The 22,361-nt window shown below is 41.4% G+C and overlaps 1 protein-coding gene across 2 annotated transcripts in view; it reads left to right on the top strand.

The window, feature by feature from the left end:
- Positions 1-22,361, top strand: part of LOC145344037 (serine/threonine-protein phosphatase with EF-hands 2-like) — a 52,217-nt gene that overhangs the window by 10,569 nt on the left and 19,287 nt on the right. The window contains exons 2-11 of one of the 2 annotated variants that reach the window (XM_080190786.1): positions 2,113-2,221; positions 3,321-3,344; positions 7,154-7,281; positions 8,936-8,987; positions 13,274-13,452; positions 16,010-16,124; positions 17,656-17,702; positions 19,151-19,317; positions 21,479-21,515; positions 21,617-21,766. In XM_080190786.1, the coding sequence (XP_080046912.1) occupies positions 2,167-2,221; positions 3,321-3,344; positions 7,154-7,281; positions 8,936-8,987; positions 13,274-13,452; positions 16,010-16,124; positions 17,656-17,702; positions 19,151-19,317; positions 21,479-21,515; positions 21,617-21,766 (954 nt within the window). In that variant the 5' untranslated portion in view covers positions 2,113-2,166. Of the gene's footprint in view, positions 1-2,112; positions 2,222-3,320; positions 3,345-7,153; positions 7,282-8,935; positions 8,994-13,273; positions 13,453-16,009; positions 16,125-17,655; positions 17,703-19,150; positions 19,318-21,478; positions 21,516-21,616; positions 21,767-22,361 lie in introns of both variants that reach the window. The other variant, XM_080190778.1, reaches the window with a different exon arrangement.

Genomic DNA, 22,361 nt, shown 5'->3' with positions numbered 1-22,361 from the left:
AATGTACTTACTTGGAAATGTGTTCAGTTTGCAGCATGCAACTAATTAAAAAAGCTAAAATAGGAATAGAAATAGCTGGGAAAAGCTCAAAGCATGAAGTTAAATCACCATTAGTCAGAAGTATTGTCAAGCCTTTCAGCCACCGTACCTTCAGCAGAAACACAAGCAAAGACTGAACTATGGCCTGTTATGCTGGCAGGACAGGAGTGTTGCTGAAGAAATTACTGGGCATTATGCTGGCATTATGCACAGCAGAGAGAAACCAAAAGAGAAAACGCTGGAAAATCTCAGCAGATCTTGCAGCGTCTGTAAGGAGAGAAAAGAGCTGCCATTTTGAGTCCAGATGATCCTTTGTCAAAGCTTTTATCCCATGCTTGGAGAGAATCCCCTTTTCACTGGGCTTCGGGGAAACAGTGTTTCACACTTGATGAAAAAGGCAGAGACTGTGTTGTACCAGGTCTCCAGGTTCCCCTCTAGCAAAGCCCTTTGATTTCCCAAGCCTTTATTCGATACATAGTGATGTGGTAGGTTCGTCCCAGACTCCCACCTGAATTTCTAAATCCACTCCCCAACTCTTATTAGGGGGCTGCTTAAGATAGCTGGTGCAAGGGCCTATTGCTGATCACCAGGGTCTGTGGGGAATCCAAGGAGCAGGCTGGAGACAACAAAGACATAACTCAATTTATCTTTAATCTTCCTTGAGTTAGGTGGAAAGACTGCTTGAGATTGTATGGGGTGCTATTATGCAATAGGTGGGAGGAACAAAGTGAATTCTACAATCAGGTTGACTCAAGTTGTAGTTAATCGGCTGAAACTCCAATTTTCAGCCATGGTCCCCATTCCTGACCACGAGCTGGATAAACCCTGCTGAAGTTTCACTGAGCGAGGACAGGATCAAATTAAATTCTTGATGTCCCTCATGTTATCATGGTTGGCCAACCTTCACTGTCTTGGCCCAGACAGGTTAAATACCCATTTGTCTAACATTGTCATAACAGTGGAGTATATGTCTCTCTGCTTTCCAAAAAAAGAAGAAAACTTCAATTTCTTTTTGTTATACAGATGATATCATTCTAGTTACTTGTTAAGCATTCCATAATCTAATAGCCATTTGCGTGGTTTTTCCCCCAACCTTCCTCTTTGTGCTCATGCTTCAAATATTAGTATTAATTAAATCAAATGTCACTGTCTGTACTGAAAATGCATGTTTGTAAGTAAGAAACTGGTAGTGCAGACATTGAAGTCCAGAAATTCCAGACAATATTTATGATACGGATCTGGGGTCAGGCAAAACTTCAACCTGACCAATGATGTCACTCCCTATACCTGGCGGTTCAGGAGAATTTATCAGTTTTGAGTGTGTTCATTTATGTCACTGTTGAAATGTCCCCTAACATGGGGAAAATAATTGCATTGCAGCACATTAATGTAATGCAGGTGGATCTGGAGTTCAGGTAGAATATTTTTACAAGCGGTTTAAGGGCTGCTGCTGCCTCATTAGGTTGCATTTCTGACATCAATCAACTGACCAAATTCATTTTCATGCCCCTGAAAAATGCAGGCTGATAAAAGCATGACAATAACATTGTCTTCATGGTATCACCCATTTCATGCTTAATATTTCACTTGCAAACTTCAAGAATTTCTTTCCATTTGCTAAGAATCACAAGTTCATAGCATCCTTACAGTGCAGAAAGAGCTATTTGACCCATTGAGTCCGGACCGACCACAATCCCACCCTTTTCCTGTAACCGCACATATTTATCTTGCTAATCTCCCTGGCACTAGGGTCAATTTATCATGGCCAATCCACTTAATCTGTACATCTTTGGACTGTAGGAGGAAACCCACACAGACATGAGGAGAATGTGCAAACTCCACACAGGCAGTGACCCAAGGCTGGAATTGAACCTGTGTCCCTGGAGCTGAGAAGCAGCAGTGTTCACCACTGTGCCACCATGATACTGTGTCACCCCTGTCCATTAAACATTGTGTTCACTCTTTCTGAGGCAATTTTTGCCAAGGTTTTACTATATCTATTAACCTATTTCACTGCCCAGTAGTCTACATGTGTGATTTAACCTTCAATAAATATCAACTTTCTTCTCACAGCTTTTGAAGGATAGGGTGGTGCAAAAGAAAGAGATTTTGGAAGACTACGAGATCATGGGATGTGGTAGTTCTAGAGTTAATACTAATTCAGAGAAGAGGACAGTAAAAGGTAAGACTGAGTACTGCTTACTCACTTGTAACTTTAGGAATCCTCATTTAGTCAATATATCTGACACATTTAAAACTAGGGCTTATTGTAATTTGTGATTCCTGATTTCAGCCCAGATATCTTCTCCTCTAAAATACAAATTGAAAGCTGTTGTGATAGCTTGCCAAGTTTCCCTCTGGAGTTTGGTTAGCATGGCAATTACCATCTGCCAGATCATAATACCACTCAACTTACCAAAAGGAAAAGAATACTATCACTGCATTAGTACACAGGAATAGAAATATAGATCAACAAATACAGAGAAAATACAGATCACAGAATTGATCAGTCACTTTGCTCAAGTTATGGACAAAGGAAGAAAGGCCTAAACTTTGGCCATTGCCAATGTAGCTCTTCTAGGCTTAGGTAAGTGGAATGTGTCCTCTGAGGAGGACAGAACCTATTCCTTACCAAACAAATAGATCCCTAACTGTGTGAATTGGTTTGGAACCTCTTAATGATGGTCTTCTGTATTCATGGATAATAGACTCATGTGCCAGAAATTTTCCATCTCGCCTGCCCGAGGCTTGTAAGATCCCACCTGAGGCCAACAGAGAATGCCATTCTGCAAGCTTTGCCCGCCCCAATTCCAAATTGTCCATGCCGCTCAGTATTTATTACTAAGCTAGTCCCAATTGCCTGCATTTGGCCCATTTCCCTCTATGCTCATCTTACCTGTGTAACTGTCTAAATGCTTTTTAAAAGACAAAATTGTACCCACCTCTACTACTGCCTCTGGCAAATCGTTCCGGGCACCCACCACCTCTGAGTGAAAAAATTGCCCCTCTAGACCCTTTTGTATCTCTCCCCTCTTACCTTAAACCTAGGTATGCTCTTTAGTTTTAGACTCCTTACCTTTGGGAAAAGGTATTGACTAACTACCTTATCTATGCCCCTCATATATATATATATGTATATATATATATATAGTATATATGGATTGTTTAGCGTGAAGAGAATATTGAACTAAATGCCCATTTACCATTATTTTACAAAAAAAGCTAATTTTGAATGAAGAATATGAATTAATTCAATTTTATGTTTGTTTTATGTATTTTAGAACATCACTGCACAGCTGGAACAGGTAAGAAAGAAGAATGTCATTGACTCTTTTGGCCTGTTTACATTGAAATTAGATTTATATTGGTTTCATTTAACTTTGGTCATTGTTTAACAGTGGGGTAAATTGGGCAAAAATGCACATAACACTGCTGGTTTGCAGAACCAGAATTGATGCTAGAGGTTTATAGCAGTGTCTCTGATTCATGCCCTGTCTAACGAAGGTTCAAATTACTGTACAATTTATGTTTCAAATGAAGCTTTAAGAAACATCGGGAAATGTGCTATTTAAGGGGAGTACATAGACGTAGACACAGACATAGACATAGAAGATACGAGCAGGAGGAGGCTATTTGCCTCTTTGAGCCTGCTCTGCCATTCATTATGACCATGGTTAATCATCCAGCTCAATACCCTAATCCTGTTTTTCTCCCTTAACCTTTGATCCCATTCACTCCAAGTCCTATATCCAGCCGTCTCTTGAATACATTTTGGCATCAACTACTTCCTGGGTAATGAATTCACCACTCTTCAGGTGAAGAAATGTCTCCTCACCTTCATCCTAAATAGTCTGCCCTGAATCCTCAGACTGAATCCTCAATACCATTTTAAATAATTTATGTCACCCATTTGGAGCACTTCCACATTATGGTAGAACAGGCAGCTAGAGAATAAAAGCCCTGTGAGTTAACTAATGACATGTGAATGTCACTAGCAAATGATATTTACTACACTGTGTCTCCTGGAAGTGCAAAATGGCCGTCTGTGCATGTGCACTAGTCAATGCAGACATCACCCTGCTCAGACGGATAACAGTTAATATCTGGATTGCACACATGAGATCATTCTGTAACAATGGGTGAGGTTCTCTGATCTCCCCTCAGCATCCTTCTTGGTGGAATGGGAGGCAGCCCACTGTTTGATAGTGGTGGGATCCTCTGGTCCCACCACTGGCAATCAGAATGCCCACTGACTCCATCCCAGGCCATCGGGAAATCCCCGGTAAGTGGCGTACCACCAGCAGAACCAGAGAATCCCACTTGCATGAATGGCCAGAAAATTCCAGCCAATATATTTCAGACAAACAAGATGGTGGGCCATAATACATCTTGCATTGAGTAATTGGGGCATACCTAGTTCATAGTCAAAATGAAATTTGAAAATGGGAAATATAACACAAATATCATTCTACATTACAGAAATTTAACAAGATGAGTTACAGTGCATTTGCAAACAGCCCGTGGGGGATGACTGCAAATTAATGCCTTTTTGAAGCTTTGTTAATTTTTGGGTCTCCCTAGAAGGGGCCAGTTAACTCTGTTGGCTAGATATAGCTCTAAATAACACCAACAGCAGGCGCTCAATTCCTGTTCCAGCTGAGGTAGACTTGGGACTTGTGTCCTCACCCTGCCTCTGAGGGTAGGAGACAATGGAAGACCACCACACAAGATTGGCTCAGGATGAAGCATCAGCCTCATCCTGGGTTATGGAGCTGTCCTCTGGCACAGCGCATGTACCATTCTGTAACAGATCCCTTCAATGGTTTCTATTTCTTTAAGTTTGATTCAGATAAAATTTCCCTTTTCCATTTCTGATGCTTCCTCTGGACCCATCTGCCTGCACTTGGCATTAAGTGATTAATTATGCAAATGACCTTCCACTGGAAGATTCTGAGTGTTTTACTCACTCATCTTTCTGGTGTCATTTGCACCATTTCTTGGGCCTGTGGGTGGACTATGTCCATGACAAAGGTAAGTACTTTTTTCCTCTTCTGGACTCTTCTACCATTTTGCTGATGGGAATCCTGCTGAGAACTCATCCCACGTGATAAATAAACAAGGATATAATTGCTTTAGAAGCACTTCAGGGAAGGTTCACTTGCCTGATTCCTGAGAAAAAGGGGTTATCTTCAGAGAAAAGGTTGAAAAGTTTACAGCCGCACCATTGGCGTTTCAAAGGATGGGAGGTGATCTTATTGAAATGTATAAGGGGACTCAACAGGATAGCTGCTGAGAGGATATTTCCCCTCAGGAGCAAGACTAGAACTGGAAGATAGAGTTTATACATAACGGGCCTTCCATTTGAGAGGAATGTTTCTCTCAGGGAGCCACTAATGCAGAAGGTCAGGGGACATGGAGTTGGGGATAGGGGAAAGTTGAGTCTGACAAATTTACTGGAGTTCTATGAGGATGTGTCTAGGGCGGTGGATAGAGGAGAGCCGGTGGATGTGGTCTTTCTTGATTTTCAGAAGGCATTTGACAAGGTACCTCACAAGAGCTTATTGCAGAAGGTCAGGGGACATGGAGTTGGGGATAGGGTGTTAGCGTGGATAGAGGACTGGTTGTCAAATAGGAGACAGAGAGGGGGTCAATGGGTGCTATTCGGATTGGCGGATGGTGACTAGTGGAGTGCCCCAGGGGTCGGTGCTGGGGCCTCAGCTATTTACCATTTATATAGATGATCTGGAGGAGGGAACCGAGTGTATGGTGTCGAAATTTGCTGATGACACCAAGATTGGTGGATCGGCAAATTGAGCGGAGGGTGTGGAGAGTCTACAGAAGGATCTAGATAGGCTGGGCGAATGGGCCAAGAAATGGCAAATGGAATTTAATGTTGGCAAGTGCGAGGTGGTCCACTTTGGTAGGAATAATGATAGGAAGGATTATTACTTACGTGGCGAAAAACTGCAGCAGGCGACGGTGCAGAGGGACCTCGGGGTCCTTGTGCATGAGTCGCAAAAACCCAGCTTGCAGGTGCAGCAGGTGGTCAGGAAGGTGAATGGGATGCTGGCCTTCATAGCGAGGGGGATTGAATATAAAAGTAGGGAGGTCTTGCTGCAGCTGTACAGGGCATTGGTGAGGCCGCAGCTGGAGTACTGTGTGCAGTTTTGGGTGCTGTACTTACGCAAGGATATTTTGGCCTTGGAGGGAGTGCAGAGGAGGTTTACTAGGCTGATGACGGAGTTGAGGGGGTTGAGCTATGAGGAGCGGCTGAATAAACTAGGCTTGTACTCGTTAGAGTTTAGAAGAATGAGGGGAGATCTCATTGAGACATATAAGATGATGAATGGGATGGATAGGATAGAGGTGGAGAGACTCTTCCCGCTCAGAAAGGACAGTAGGATTAGAGGGCACAGCCTCAAGATAAAGGGGGGGCAGTTTAGAACAGAGTTGAGGAAGAACTTCTTCACTCAAAGGGTGGTGAATCTCTGGAATTCTCTGCCAGTTGAAGTGGTGGAGGCTACCTCGCTAAATATTTTTAAGACACGGGTTGATGGGTTTTTGATAAGAGAGGGGATTAAGGGTTATGGGGAGAGGGGAGGGATGTGGAACTGAGCCACGACAGATCAGCCATGATCTTATTGAATGGCGGGGCAGGCTCGAAGGGTTAGATGGCCTACTCCTGCTCCTATTTCTTATGTTCTTATGTTATGTTCTAATGTGTAGAATTTCCTTGACCAGAGAGCAATGGAGGCTGGGTCATTGAATATTTTTAAGGATAAGTTAGATTTCTGATTGACAAGAGAGGCGAAGGATGTAGGGAGTAGGCAGCAAAGTCGAATTGAGGCCACAATCAAGTCAGCCATGATCTTATCAAATGGCAGAATAGCTGTGAGGGGCCAAATGGAATTGGGGTTGGTGCAGATTTGGTCAAATGGCCTTCTTCTGTACTGTTGGGATTCTATGAAATGACCTACTCCTAATTCATATGCTCATATGTATAACTGTATGTTTAATAAGAGGAGTTGGGTGCAAGTCCCATCTAACCTACTAGGCAGGGTGAAACCCACCTTGCAACTCAACCCTTTGTATTTGTGTGTATTTCTCCTCACAGCCATTAAGGCTGCCATCCTCATTCAGAGGTGGTACCGTCAATACGTTGCCCGGTTAGAAGTTCGCAGACAGTGTACGTGGACTATTTTTCAATCTATTGAATATGCAGGAGAGCAAGATCAGATCAAGGTAAGGATGAACAGACTTAAAGTAAAGCTTATTTATTAGTCACAAATAAGGCTTACATTAACACTGCAATGAAGTTACTGTAAAATTCCCCTAGTTGCCACCTGTTCGGGTCAGTGTGCCTGACCTACACACCTTTCAGAATGCGGGAGGAAACTGGAGCACCCAGAGGAAACCCACACAGACAAGGGGAGAATGTGCAAACTCCACATAGACAGTGACCCAAGCTGAGAATCTGTGAGGCAGTAGTGCTAACAACTGTGCTACTGTACCGTACAGTGACTTGAATGGTGTTGCACTATATATCCTGGAAAGGACTCTTCTCACCTCTGAAAGCCTTTAGTCAAAGCCACAAGTTAATCAAAACATTCTACCAGGTTCATACAAGATGAGGGATTTTGACTGTAGTTGTAAAAGGGAAATAAATTTCAGTCACAAGGCTGCGCTATGATGATCTCCACTCAATAATTAAGTGATACAAACATTGGTGTAGAAGGAGACCATTTGGTCCATTAATCTCACACTAGCTCTTCCAATCAATTTGAGCTTGTCCCAACTGATTGGAAGGTAGGAACAGAAAGACAAACACACAATGGACTTCCACAGAATTCCCACCAACACCACACGTACAGCCATTTGATGAGATCACTATGAGGTAAAAAAATCCTGGCTGGGGCCAGAAACCTGATTCAAAGAATTAATTCTGACACTAATAAATCTAATCAGGAATTCAAAGGATATTTCTTTACTATGGTCAGAATAATTAAATTGCTACCACAAGGAATCATTGATGACTTGCATAGATATATTGAATGGGAAGTTTGGCAGAAAGAAGTGGAAGATTGTGCTATTAGGATTGGGATGACAGAGTGGCATTTGAAACAAAGGTAAAAGTTCTACTGAGACGCAACTGATGCTGATGATAGCACTAGTATAAGATATAATTTTACCAGGTGTGCCTTACATTCAAAAGCAAGGACCCAGATTCCCCTAACTGTTAATTAAAAAATCCCAGTGAATAGCTGAGCAAAATAGATCAGATTTTGATCCTCAGTTTGTGCTGAAATAGTTGGACTTATCAAATGGCCATATGTTTGCTGGGGATTGTGTTCCTGTTTGCTATCCAACATTCCCTTCTGGAAGAGCAATTGTATCAGCTTCAGATGAGGGCAAGTTCAGGCTCAAATGCAATCTTCCTTTCAACTCGACAGTTGAATGCGGAAATAGCCAATTGGATGAGATTTTGCTGTTTTTAAATGACGCTCACTTGTGTTCATTGAGTCAGATGTGATCAATGCTTACTTTGGAACAGCATTGCTGCCTTACAGTGCCAAGGACCTGGGTTTGATTCCCGGCTTGGGTCACTGTGTGGAGTTTGACATTCTCCCCATGTCTGCGTGGGTTTTCTTTGGCTGCTCCGGTTTCCTCCCACAGTCTGAAAGATGTGCTGGTTGAGTGTATTGTCCATGCAAAATTCTCCCTCTGTGTACCTGAACAGGCACCGGAATGTGGTGAGTAGGGCATTTTCACAGTAACTTCATTAATGTAAGCCTACTTGTGACTCTAGTAAAAAATTAAACTAAAACTAAACTGCTGCCACAATTCTCAATCATTACTCCTGTTTCCAGTAGTGATGAAGTTTATTTCTGTTTTCCAGCTCCACAATTTCTTCAGTTATTTGATGGATCACTTTACTCCAGCTTCTGGCAGTGAGTGTAAGTTGCTTAAGGTTGCTGCTGGTTAAGATGTGCAAAGATAACGCCAAAGATGTGCTGGTTAGGTGGATTGGCCATGCTCAATTTTCCCTTAGTGTCATGGTGATTCATACAGTAACTTTATGGGATTAAGGGAATAGGGCCTGTGTGGGATTGTTGTTGGTGCAAGTTCGATGGGCTGAATGGCCTCCTTCTGCACTGCAGGGATTCTGTGATTCTAAGATCAATTTTTCCCTCCAAATGTCTTCCTGCAGCGGAAACCATAACAACTGGGATCTTTAGTAAAAGTGACTTTAAATACACATTTGTAACAGCAAATATATTTTCTGCTTCAGTACTCAGGATATAATATCCAGTCACTTATTTCATCTATTTAACTTCATGGCAAAAGTTAAGACTTGTTGAGTCAGCGAAAAGTAGCTTGGAAAGGAAATGGTAAAAACAGAATAAAAGGGTAAAGCATACATATCCAGATTGGAGGAGGATGGCAAAAATCCAAGGATCAGGACTGGTTCCACTGTTATTCATAACTTAAAATAATTACTTTGACTTGGGAATGTGTAATTCAGTACCAAAATTGCCTGCTGTAGCTGTAAATGCGCCTAGTTTGGGGGCGTTTAAGAGATCCGTGGATAGGTTTATGGATGGAAAAGGTTTGGTTGAGGTTAGAGGGTCATTGCTTTTTAACTGGTCGGCGCAACATCGTGGGCCGAAGGGCCTGTTCTGCGCTGTAATGTTCTATGTTCTATGTTCTAAAATTTGCAAATGTCACCTAACAGGGGGGATAGAACTAACACTGAAGAAGAATGCAGTGGAATACAAGGGAACATTGGATAACTTGTAGACTGGACAGGTTAATGGCAAATGTTTAACACAGACAGAGTGTGAACAGGTGCACTTTGCTTGGAAAAATAGAAACTTCAGCTAAAATTAAAAGAAGAAACCAAATGGAGAAGAAGAAGATTGAGGAAAACAAGTGAACAAACAAAAACAGCTCTGTAGGTCAACAAAGCAATCAAAAATACCATCAAAGCACTGGGATTCCTTTCTAGGGCGTATATAATTCAAAGATAGTGAAGTTATGTCAAACTTGTACAGAACGCTGGCCAGGTCACACTGAGAGTATTGTACATAGTTTTGGTCTACAAACTATAAAAAGGACAAAGAACTACTGGAGAAAATCCACAATGAAATTTGCAAGAGTAGTTCCAGAACTGAGATAATACACAGTGGCACAGTGTTTGGCACTGCTGCCTCAGAGCTCCTAGTTCAATTCCCAGCTTGGGTCACTGTCTGTGTGGAGCTTGTACATTCTCCCCATATCTGTGTGGGTTTCCTCCAGGTGCTCTGATTTTCTCCCACAGTCGCAAGATGTGCAGGTTAGGTTGATCCCAATAGTGTCCTGGGATGTGTTGGTTAGAGAGATTAGTTGGGGAAATGCGTGGGGTTGTAGGGAAAGGGCTTGGGTGGGATTGTTGTCAGTGCAGACTTGATGGGCCAAATGGCCTCCTTCTGCACTGTCAGGTTTCAGTGATTCTGATTATTGGGAAAAACTGAGCAGGCTGGGGATTTTTCTTCGGACAGGGAAGATGTAGAGGTGACCTGTGTTATGATTAGCCCCAGATGAGATTGCCTCAAAGTTGTTGATCCAGACAAGTCCTCCCCTCAATTTGTCACCATCTGACAGGGATATCCCCAAATAGTTACAACCCAGGTGAGGAGGGATGACTGGCTCTTGGATTTTATTCAACCTACCCTTTGTTGATAGCAACAAGGATCAATCTAACACAGTTCCCTGTCCCTTCATTAACTTTTCCAGACCCAATAGTTATGTTTCAAAAGGAGCCAACTTGACCAAGCTTCCCTGAGTTAGGGTAGAGTCAGTTTATTAATTACTGAAAAAAGGAAGGAGAAATGGCAAAACACATGCATCTATATTTATACAAAATAAAAGAATTGAGTCCAATAGTAAGTAAAGAGAAATAATAAGTTATACAGAACAGTCCTTCAATTGCAAGGAGTAAATGTTTCAACTATTACAGTTTGATTCCAGTATAGTTGACTTCTGTTGCCAAATAGTTGATTCTTTGATTCAGGTGTTTTGTGGTTTGGTAGAGATATTTCTGTTCATTTTGGATATTCCTGCGAACGATGGCTAGTTTTTGCAGGGCAGTGCTTCAGTTACTGTATCACACACCTTCAGTATGAAAACTTCCAACTGCTTTGCCTCACAGCACACAGACAGACACCAGCAGGCTGGTAACAAGCAGGCTTTTAACTCGCTTCTTTGTAATATTTCAACAGGAAACCAGAATATACTAGTTTCTTCTAAGCAACGTATCTCATCTCTAAGACCCAGGGCCTTTGAGATGAGATAATCACTCTGTCCCTTTTTCTTCACCGAGGATGATAACCAATCTGTAGATGCTTTTTTGAAGTATCTTGTCTGGAAACTGGGAGGAGTTCCATTGTCCTTTAGAGAAACACCCTGCAGCCATTCCTATCCGTGGCTAACTGTACATCTCAGCCATCCTCTGGAGTTTTTGTCCATTTTAAAATAAAATGCAGGTCTCTTAAGTCCAATATTTCTATGTATGATTCCCTGGTATCTTTTCCCCATGGTGACACCTACTAGATGTTTATAAAATTATCATGTGGACTGGATAATGCACAGTAAGAAGTTTCACAACACCAGGTTAAAGTCCAACAGGTTTATTTGGTAGCACAAGTTTTTGCAGCGTTGCTCTTTCTTCAGGTAAGTGAAGAGTTGTTTTCACAAACGGGGCATATAAAGACACAAATTCAATTTACAAGATAATGGTTGGGATGCGAGTCTTTATAGATAATCAAGTGTTAAAGGTACAGACAATGTGAGTGGAGAGAGGGTTAAGCAAAGGTTAAAGAGATGTGCATTGTCTCCAGCTAGGACAGTTAGTGAGACTTTGCAAGCCCAGGCAAGTCGCGAGGGTTACAGATAGTGTGACATGAACCCAAGATCCCTGTTGAGGCTGTCCTCATGTGTGTGCAACTTGACTATCAGTCTCTGCTCAGCGATTCTGCGTTGTCATGTGTCATGAAGGCCCCCTTGGAGAATACTTACCCGAAGATCAGAGGCTGAATGCCCATGACTGCTGAAGTGTTCCCCAACAGGAAGAGAACACGCCTGCAAAATCTCACATTGTCCTGGCTGCAGACAATACACATCTCTTTAACCTGTGCTTAACCCTCTCTCATAAGAACATAAGAAATAGGAGCAGGAGTAGGCCATCTGGCCCTTCGAGCCTGCCCCGCCATTCAGTAAGATCATGGCAGATCTGTCGCTGCTCAGTTCCACATTCCCGCCCTCTCCCCATAACCCTTAATCCCCTCTCTTATCAAAAACCCATCAACCCACATCTTAAAAATATTTAGCGAGGCAGCCTCCACCACTTCAACGGGCAGAGAATTCCAGAGACTCACCACCCTTTGAGTGAAGAAGTTCCTCCTCAACTCCGTTCTAAACCGCCCCCCCCCTTTATCTTGAGGCTGTGCCCCCTAGTCCTACTGTCCTTTCTGAGCGGGAAGAGCCTCTCCACCTCTATCCTATCCATCCCATTCATCATCTTATATGTCTCACTCTCACATTGTCTCACTCACATTGTCTGTATCTTTAAGACTTGATTGCCTGTAAATATTCACATTCTAACCATTATCTTGTAAATTGAGTTTGTGTCTATGTATGCCCTGTTTATTAGTACAACTCTTTACTCACCTGAAGAAGGAGCGACACCCCAAAAGCTTGTGCTACCAAGTATGTTGGACTTTAACCTGGTGTTGTGAGACTTCCTATTATAAAATTATGATCAGGATGGGCAGAGCAGATATGGAGAAAATGTTTCCATTTTTGGGTGAATACAAAACGAAAGGTTATAAACAAACCAAGAGCCGATAAGGCCATGTTTTGGCTGAATATTTTTTATTGGGTTGTTCCAAGAACTTAAGTCTTGGCAACAATTAAATTCTAGCTTTCAGTAGCAAGGAGTAAACAAAAACCTTAAAATTATTCAACAAAATCTCAGAGAATTGACATAATACTGTAAATATACTTTAGGTTTAAAAAAGTACCTTAATTCAGAAATATGTTTTTTTCTTATCTACAATCATAAGATAAACCTGAGCTTTGTAAGGTATATCTGTTCTGAAAGTCAAACTGTAGCTCTGCCGATGTGGCAACGTCAGAATTGCACACATTACACTTGGATTGTGGTTAGAAACATTAACAATTTCCATTCCCTCCACAGATGATCATATTTCCCACATTTTCACTCCCTCAGATGAGGTATGTAAGGATGTAAAAGAGGATAGTCACTGTGTCTACCCGAGCATTGAGGTTTCAGACTCTTACACTGGACCCCAGCTCTGTTTTCCTCTTACTCCTGCAGATGTAACTATCTTACTGGAGGCCTTTAAAGATGAACAAGTAAGTATTCAGAAAATAAGTATTCACTGAAAAGTCACAGCAGATGGAATATAATGTGGAAAAATGTGAGGTAATACACTTTGACAGAAGGAACTGATGTGCAGAGTATTTCCTATGGTAAGAAATTAGAAGGTGTGGCTGTACAATGGGACCTGGGTGTCCTTGCCTACAAGTCACTGAAGGCTAACTTGGAGGTGCAGCAAGCTGTTAGGAAGGCTAATGGAAATTAGCCTTTATCGCAAGAGGATTTGAGTACAGGAGTAGTGAAGCCTTGAATCAATTGTATAGAAGCTTGGTTACACCGTACCTGGAGTACTATGAGCAGTTTTGGTCCCCTTACATCAAAGGATATTATTGTCATAGAGGGAATGAACTGAAGGTTCTCCAGACTTGCTTTGGGGATGGCAGATTGTCTTATGAAGAGAGATTGGGCAAATTGGGCTTGCATTTTCTAGAGTCTCAAAGAATGAGAGGTGATCCTATTGAAACTTACAAATGCTTAAAGGAATAGTCAGGATAGATGCAGGTAAAATACTTCCCTTGGTTGGGGAGTTTTGAACCAGGGGCACAATTTCTAAATAAGGAGAATCCACTTAGGATCGAGATGAGGAGAAAGTTCTTCACACAGAGGGTTGTGAATCTTTGGAATTCTCTTCCTTGGAGGGGCTGTGGAAGCTCAGTCATTGAGTATGTTTATTAGCAATAACATAAAAGGTTATGGGGATTGTGTGTAAAAGGCATTGAAGTGTCTGATCAGTCAGGCTAGTATTAAATGCTGGAGCAGGCTCGATGGGCTGAAAAGTCTAATCCTATGATGGGCAAACAATCTGATATTGCTCATTTTAGACTAGAGCTGAAAGGGAAAGTGCTACAAAAAGCCATTGAAAAAACTGAAGCAGTTAAATGCAAGTCAGAAGTCATCCTTTACAACAAAAGCTCAGTTCTAAAAAGATATCCTGGTGTCTGAGTAGAACGAAGTGTTCATCAGAACTGTGACAAAACAGGATGAGATGTTTAGGATCCTCAAAGAAATAATCACAATGGGATGGCCAAAGTAGAGAAAAACACTCTGGAATTGGTGAGATGCTGTAGAGAGGAGTTAGTCACAGCAGATGGGTGATGTGGGCATATTGAAATGTGAAAAACCTGCATGTACGTGTCGGTCCAGAATAAATCAGAACATTGCCCACAGTAGAACAAATTGTTCTTCCTGCTTCAGATACGAGACTAAGGGTAGGATTTTCTGTTCTTGCCACCACTGGCATCAAATGAAGTTTGGCTGGTCCACTGCACCCCCCCACGGCAACTCCTACCACAGCAGGGTCTGGAAAATTCTGGCCCAGTACAATTCCCACAATTTTGTGGGAAAGAAAGATCCAACAGTGACATTAAGCATCCAGAAAGAATTAAAGGGTGGCACAGTGGTTAGCACTCTGCCTCACGGCTCCAGGGACCTGGGTTCGATTCCAGCCCTGGGTCACTGTCTGTGTGGAGTTTGCACTTTCTCCCCGTGTCTGCATGGGTTTCCTCCAGATACTCTGGTTTCCAAAGATGGTGGATTGGCCGTGCCATAAATTTCCCCTTAGTGTCCCTAGATTTCTAGGTTAGATGGGATTAACCAGGGCAAATGGGGTTATGGAGAGAGGGCCTGGATAAGATACTCTGACAGAAAGTTGGTGTAGACTTGATGGGTTGAATGGCCTCTTCTGCACTGTAGAAATTCTTCGATTCTAAATTTCGAGGATGCGCTATTGGCTCAGAATCTGTTAACTGGAAACTGCAAGATAAGGTTACAACATTCTTGCCTCATTTTTGCATCCCACACTCATTTCCAATATAACTCTGCCATAACAAAGGCCTTCCAATTTCTGACCTCATTGTGATATGTTAAAAGGCAAACATTTCTATACACAGACCATTATTAGTTTTTTCTTTAATATTAATTTCAATAAATTATAAGTGATTTCATTCTTGGCCGATTATGATTAGATGCAAATGGAAAATAGTAAAGTTTATTCATTCATTTGTCACAAGTAGGCTTACATTAACACTGCAATGAAGTTACTGTGAAAATCTCCTAGTCGCCACACTTCGGCACCTGTTTGGGTACACTGGGGGAGAATTTAGCATGGCCAGTGCAACTAACCAGCACGTTTTTCGGACTGTGAGAGGAAACCAGAGCACCTGGAGGAAACCCACACAGACATAGGGAGAACATGCAGACTCCATATAGACAGTGACCCAAGCCGGGAATCAAACCCAGGTCCCCGGCGTTGTGAGGCAGCAGTGCTAACCACTGTGCCACCGTGCCATCCACAAGTAACGAGCTTATTATAAATAAGTGAGTAAAGGAAATGAGGACAGAATGTTTCAGACCAGTTCCGTATGAATTCTATAAAATGCATCAAGGAGTGATTTGGAGTTTTTACATACTTTTACAAATTAAAAATGATTTAAGAAAAGCTTCTGAACCTTTGAGTGTATTTATCTAATTCTGTGGATATGTTAACAAGGGTGATGCTGCAAATTCTCCCATTCACTCCATTTCTCTCAGTAGCAGCTCCATGCTCACTATGTATTGCAGCTTCTGAACGAAACCAGGAAACATCTGGAGCACTTGCCAAATATCAACCACGTTTCTACCTGTTATGGTAAAGAGATTACAATTTGTGGTAAGAAGTGATTCTGTTTCCACTCTACTGTTTTTCTGAAACGAAAAGGATTACAGAATCTGTATGACCTCTCTGTTAATTATTTTCCAAATCAGAGATATATTTAGAACGATAATTCTGGTCGAGTGCTGTACAAGGCTTGAGCATGTTTGAGAGCTTTGCATGACATTACAAATCACAAGCACAAGATTGATGCATTTGAATTTGTTACTGGATTTTGTCGCAGTTGTATTTCACCCTGATGTGGTTACTTAGATCAGATTCGATTTAGGGACTCACATAACACGGAACAAAGTCATTCAGCAAATTGGGTCTGTGTCACACCTTCCAAGAGAAACCAGTTTATCCTGTTCCCTGACCCTTTCTTTATTTCCCTTCAATTTCCCACCCCTCCCCCAGCAATTCGGCACAAATATGATTGGGCAGTTCCAAGTGGTAGGATGTACCCTTCACCTGTAGCTACTGCTACTGTGACCGGGAATGTGGCCATGAAACGCAGCCCGATGGCTATTGGCACTCAATAGCCAGATCAGGGAGTAGGTAAAAGGAAACAGCATGATAACCCATCTGGCCCATGCACAAGTCATTTGAATAAAATTACTCATTTGTGACGTTCAAAGCCCTGATTCCTGTCTTGACGCTACCCTCCCGCAGTAGTTGGGTTGCAGTCTCTTAATGCTCTTCGCCTTTGTTTGTACTAACTCTGATATTACCCATGGTCCTCAGTAGCAGAGCAAGTGGGCAATGTTTCAATCACTTTGAGGGTAATTTTAAATTTTGCTGCATTTGTAAAGTGGGCGTTATCGGACTGGATTGTTTCCAGCTTATCTTTCCATTGAACGCCTTTGAGTCTGGTGCTTGGTCACTACCAGAAGATGTGCGAAATGGACCCACATAACCATGGAGCTTGTTATGACAGTCTTTTGAAGACACTTATGGCTATTTGACCACATGACAGGTGGTGGTTGAGGGTCTAGCTTGGTGGAGCTGGTGATGTAGACCACCCCATACAAGGTTGGTCTGTAAATTGGCAATCAGCATGACCCACTGCTTTGGAAAGGATGAGGATACATCTGCAACTTGATATCTTACCATTGTCATGGCATCCCAATTGATATTTTCAGATACAAATGAGCAAACCGTGTGCTGTGCTTGTAAACCCTTTTGTACCTTAAGGGTCTAAAACATATTTGTGACAGCTATTTGTTGTGTGGGCAGTAGAAGCAGGTTCCATTTTGGCTTCAGGAATATATTTCTGGCCTGCGATTGGTCCATATTCAACATTTCCAGGACCAACTCCTCTGTAAATAGACATGTGATATCAATTTATGCATTAACCACAATCAGAATTCCCAATCACATACCTAAAACATACTAAACCTGTCTACCCTCATCAGAGAAGCTGACTGGAATACATTTCCATCCCTATTTTTGCTTTCCAGTATTTGCAGCTTTTCTTTCTTACTATACAACCTTTGAACCAATTGTGATTAACAAAATAATTGTGTTACTTTCTCCATGGAATTTATAGGTGACTTACATGGAAAATTGGATGACTTATTTTTAATATTCTATAAGGTATGCCAATATATTTTTGAAAACCAATTGCCATAATGTTTTTGTGTAGAATATTGTGCTTTGGAAAAGTATTATACCTGTATCCGTTTTTAGTGGCCCCAAACCTTCCTTTAACAACCTCAAGAATATTTACATCAGCTCTAGATTGGTCCATAATAGAGTCATAGAGGTTTACAACATGGAATCATGCCCTTCGGCCCAACTTGTCCATGCTGCCCTTTTCTTTAAACCTCTAAACTAATCCCAATTGCTCGCATTTGGCCCATATCCCTCTAAACCCATTTTATCCATGTAACTATCTAAATGCTTTTTAAAAGACAAAATTGTACCCGCCTCTACTACTACTCTGGCAGCTTGTTCCAGACACTCACCACCCTCTGTGTGAAAAAATTGCCCCTCAGGACACTTTTGTATCTCTCCCCTCTCACCTTGAACCTATGCCCTCTAGTTTTAGACTCCCCTACCTTTGGGAAAAGATAGTGACTATCTCATTGATCTGTAGCCCTCATTATTTTATGGACCTCAGTAAGGTCACCCCTCAGCCTCCTACACTCTAGACAAAAAAAGTCCCAGTCTATCCAGCCTCTCCTTATAACCCAAACCATCAAGTCCCGATAGCATCCTTGTAAATCTTTTGTGCGCTCTTTCTAGCTTAATAATATCCTTTCTATAATAGGGTGACCAGAATTGTACACAGTATTCCAAGTGTGACCTTACCAATGTCTTTTACAACTTCAACAAGACATCACAACTCCTGTATTCAATGTTCTGACCAATGAGACCAAGCATGCCGAATGCTGCCTTCGTCACTCTGTCCACCTGTGACTCCACTTTCAAGGAGCAATGAACATGGACCCCTAGATCTCTTTGTTCTGTAACTCTCCCCAACACCCTACCATTAACTGAGTAAGTCTGCCCTGGTTCAGTCTCCCAAAATGCATCACCTCGTATTTATCTAAATTAAACTCAATCTGCCATTTGTCAGCCCACTGGCCCAATTGATCAAGAACCTGTTGCAACTGGAGATAACTTTGTTCACTGTCCACTATACCACAAAAGCCATTTTACATTATCATTCAGTCACCCAACAGTCAATCCATGGAAAGCAACTAGCCCCGATGGAGTACCCGGATTGATTTTTCTTAGGTAACCGTGATGATGGTCATCATTTTGAAGCAGATAGGGACCTCAGATTGCTGTAAAGAGAGGTTGAAGATGTCTGTGAATATCCCCGCCAGCAGGATCTGAGTGCACATCTGGGTGACTGAGTGATAATATAAAATGGCTGATGTTGATTTAAAGGAAATGAAAATAAGAGATAGATATACAACAGGTGGCTGTGGGTGAAATAGGCTATGTGTTACTGCACCATCTTACCACTCACATCGTTAATGTTAGATGATTGCCTTTCTGTTACTAATGTAGATTTATTTTTCTTCCCTGACCAGAATGGGCTCCCATCGCCAGAAAAGGTGTATATCTTTAACGGCGACTATGTTGACAGAGGGAAATATTCTATTGAGATTCTGATGATCTTGTTTGCATTTCTACTGGTCTATCCAAAGGGAGTCTATCTGAACAGAGGAAACCATGAAGATTATGTCATCAATTTAAGGTACACAGCATAGTTCACCACGGTGTTGATTTCCTCCAATGTTTCAGTGCATATTCAGTGACTCTTTCAACTAGCCAGAAATGCTATCTAGTGGCATTAGGACTGCTACAGTCAGCTACAGGATTGCCTGCACTAAACAAAGGGGAACCTTGGCCAGAATTCCCTCTCCTGATCAACAATTTCTGGAATTATTCACAAGAATTCAGTTGAACTCAGTCAACAATTATCAGTTGATAATTGATCATAATTTGTAAAGTAAAATACAGTGAAGTTATGAGATACTGTGGGAGCTCTCCTCCTTCTCTAGGTACCATGGTGACCATGGACTTGCATTGGACTGGTCCATGATAATGACTTGCTGAAATACTGCAGTGGTTTGCCATTGCCTCTGCAATGTGGCTGAGCTGGAAACCCTTCTCCCTCTTATTTTCTTCCAACTGGTAAATTGGACAGATTTACAGGCTGTTACTCAGCCAATTTAGCCATGTTATGAATGCATCTCTCATGGCTACCAAGTCCTGAGGTGGGATTTGAACCCAGAGCATTTTCGCCCAGAGGTAGGGATGCTATCATTGCACCACAAGACCATGGAAGCTCTATGCAGCATGAAATCAATACATTAATTGGAGAGGAAAATTTTGTAATGAAAGGAAAGGATGACCATCTCTTTGGATCTCCTAGGTCTTTTTAATTACTTTCTAACAGACTTTGCAACGCGTGTTCAGAGAACATCCTACAGCTGAAATAAAAATGACTGATCTAAGATAGATAAACATAGAAACAAGAGTAGGCCATTCTGCACTCCCAGCCTGTCCAATTAGATCAGTGTTGTTCTGTGAGCTAATTCCATCCAATTAACTTAACTGCATATCTATTAATCACAGCTTTAAAATGAACAAGGTGTGATCTATTATAACAACAGGAAATGCTGAAGAAATTTGGCAGGCCTGGCAGCATCTGTGGAGACAGAAACAGAGTTAAGGTTTCAAGTCCAATATGACTTTTCTTCTGAGAGGAAGAAGTGTGATAGGTTTAATGCTGTTGAAAAAGGCAGAGGATCAGGTGGAGCACAAAAGGAAGATAGGGATGGGTTAGAGGGCAGGAGAGATTAAATTACAAAGATGTCTTGGAACAAAAAGCAAAGAGATTGGGAATGGGAGACATAAAGGGAAAAAAACATTGGTCCAGAATAAGTGCTAATAGCTAAATAAAGATCAGTGCTGTCTGAAAGCAAAATAGCAGAAAATGTTAATAGCAGCTCTATTATTTTGATGGGAGCAAGTTCCAAGCTCCTACCATCCTTTTCATTAAGTGCTTTTCTTCACTTCTCTCCTGAATGGCCCAGTGTGGTTTTAAGGGTTGTGTTTTACACTTCTGCTGCTAGTGGGCTTGAAGGTTGGGGGGGTCAGAGGGACATGTAGAATTCAGTGGATGGCTTTCCTGCTATCTGCCCGCCAGTCCCCAACCTGCTTGATATTTCAAAGAGGCACTGAGCCCTTAAATGGCCAATTAATGGCCAGTCAAGGGTCTTAGCCCATCCAGTGTTGGACAAGAAGGTGTGGATACCTCCTTTTGCAGATCCACTGGGCCCACAGAAACACCCCTCACTCTCCTCCTCTAACGTTCCCCCACTTCCTTATGTAATCATCCCTCATCATTTAAACTGTAGAACCCAGTTAACTTTGCAATTGCAATCCTTCTAAGGCCATTATGTATCCTTGCTAAGTGTTGATGCCAGTACATTACTATTGCCTCATAGTGCCAGGGACCTGACTTCAATTCCTGGCTTGGGCTGCTTTTTGTGTGGAGTTTGCACATTCTCCCCGTGTCTGCTTTGGTTTCCTCCCACAATCTGAAAGATATGTTGGTTAGGTGCATTGACCCAAATAGATGTTGTGGCTATGGGAATTTCACAGTAACTTCATTGCAGTGTTAATGTAAGAGTTACTTGTGACTAATAAATAAATGTTTACTTTGAGATGTGGTCTAACCATGATATGGATGGAACATTGCTGTATTCAGTTTATAACTTGATGCTGAATATTTTAGATAACCAGATACATCCAAACATATGTAATAAAAATAGCATAAATTACACAAATAATCCTACATTTCCTGAAATATAATTCTTACAATTTCAAGTTATATTTTACCATTACAGGTATGGTTTCACAAGGGAAGTAATGCAGAAATACCAGGTAAGCATTTGGATGATTTCTCCTGTGTTTTATCTGCAAGTTCAATATATACTGTTGGAATATATTCTCTACCTCCTAATGAATTTTTATATTTGCTTTAGGTGCATGGCAATAGAATACTGAAATTAATACAGAGTGTTTTCAGTGGGTTGCCATTGGCAACTATCGTAGATGAAAAAGTATTGATTATTCATGGAGGTGTTTCAGCAGCCACAGATTTGGATTTCCTGAGCAAGATTAACAGACATAAGGTACATTCTAAACACTTAATATAATTAAATGTCATATTTACAGTCTGAATTATTAACCTAATGATACTTTGCAAAATAAAATTTAGAATAACTTCTAAATTTTATTTTGCGAAGTATCATTAGCTTCTCTCAATTGCCATTATTTTTATTTAAATGTGCTGGAACATCAGGAGATCCTGAGCAATGCCAAGTTATCCATCACTTTCTATTTCTCAAACATCAAAGATGTACAGGTTTAGTGGACTGGCCATGCTTACATTTCCCCTTAGTGTCCCAAGATGTGTAGGTTAGGGGATTAGCCATGGGAAATGTATGGGTTTACATTATGGGGGAGAGGGCCTGTGAAAGATACTCTTAGAGAAATAATTTATCATATAAATAGATATATATAGAGAGAGAAATATAAAATAGCAAGAAATCCAATAGGGAATTCGAAAGAAACCACTTCAGCCAAAATGTGCTAAGAATGTGAAACTCCCTACCATAGCAAATAGTTTTGATATATTTAAGGGGAAACTAGACAAGTATTTGAGGGAGAAGGAAACAGAAAATTACAATGGTAGATTTAGATAAAAAAAGATGGTAGCAGACTTGA

The sequence above is a fragment of the Carcharhinus amblyrhynchos genome, chromosome 1 (genome assembly GCF_965287045.1).
Source record: "Carcharhinus amblyrhynchos chromosome 1, sCarAmb.v2.hapA, whole genome shotgun sequence".
Lineage (NCBI taxonomy): Eukaryota > Metazoa > Chordata > Chondrichthyes > Carcharhiniformes > Carcharhinidae > Carcharhinus > Carcharhinus amblyrhynchos.
Note: the sequence above shows the minus strand (reverse complement) of the source record. Positions and strands in the feature narration are given on the sequence as shown.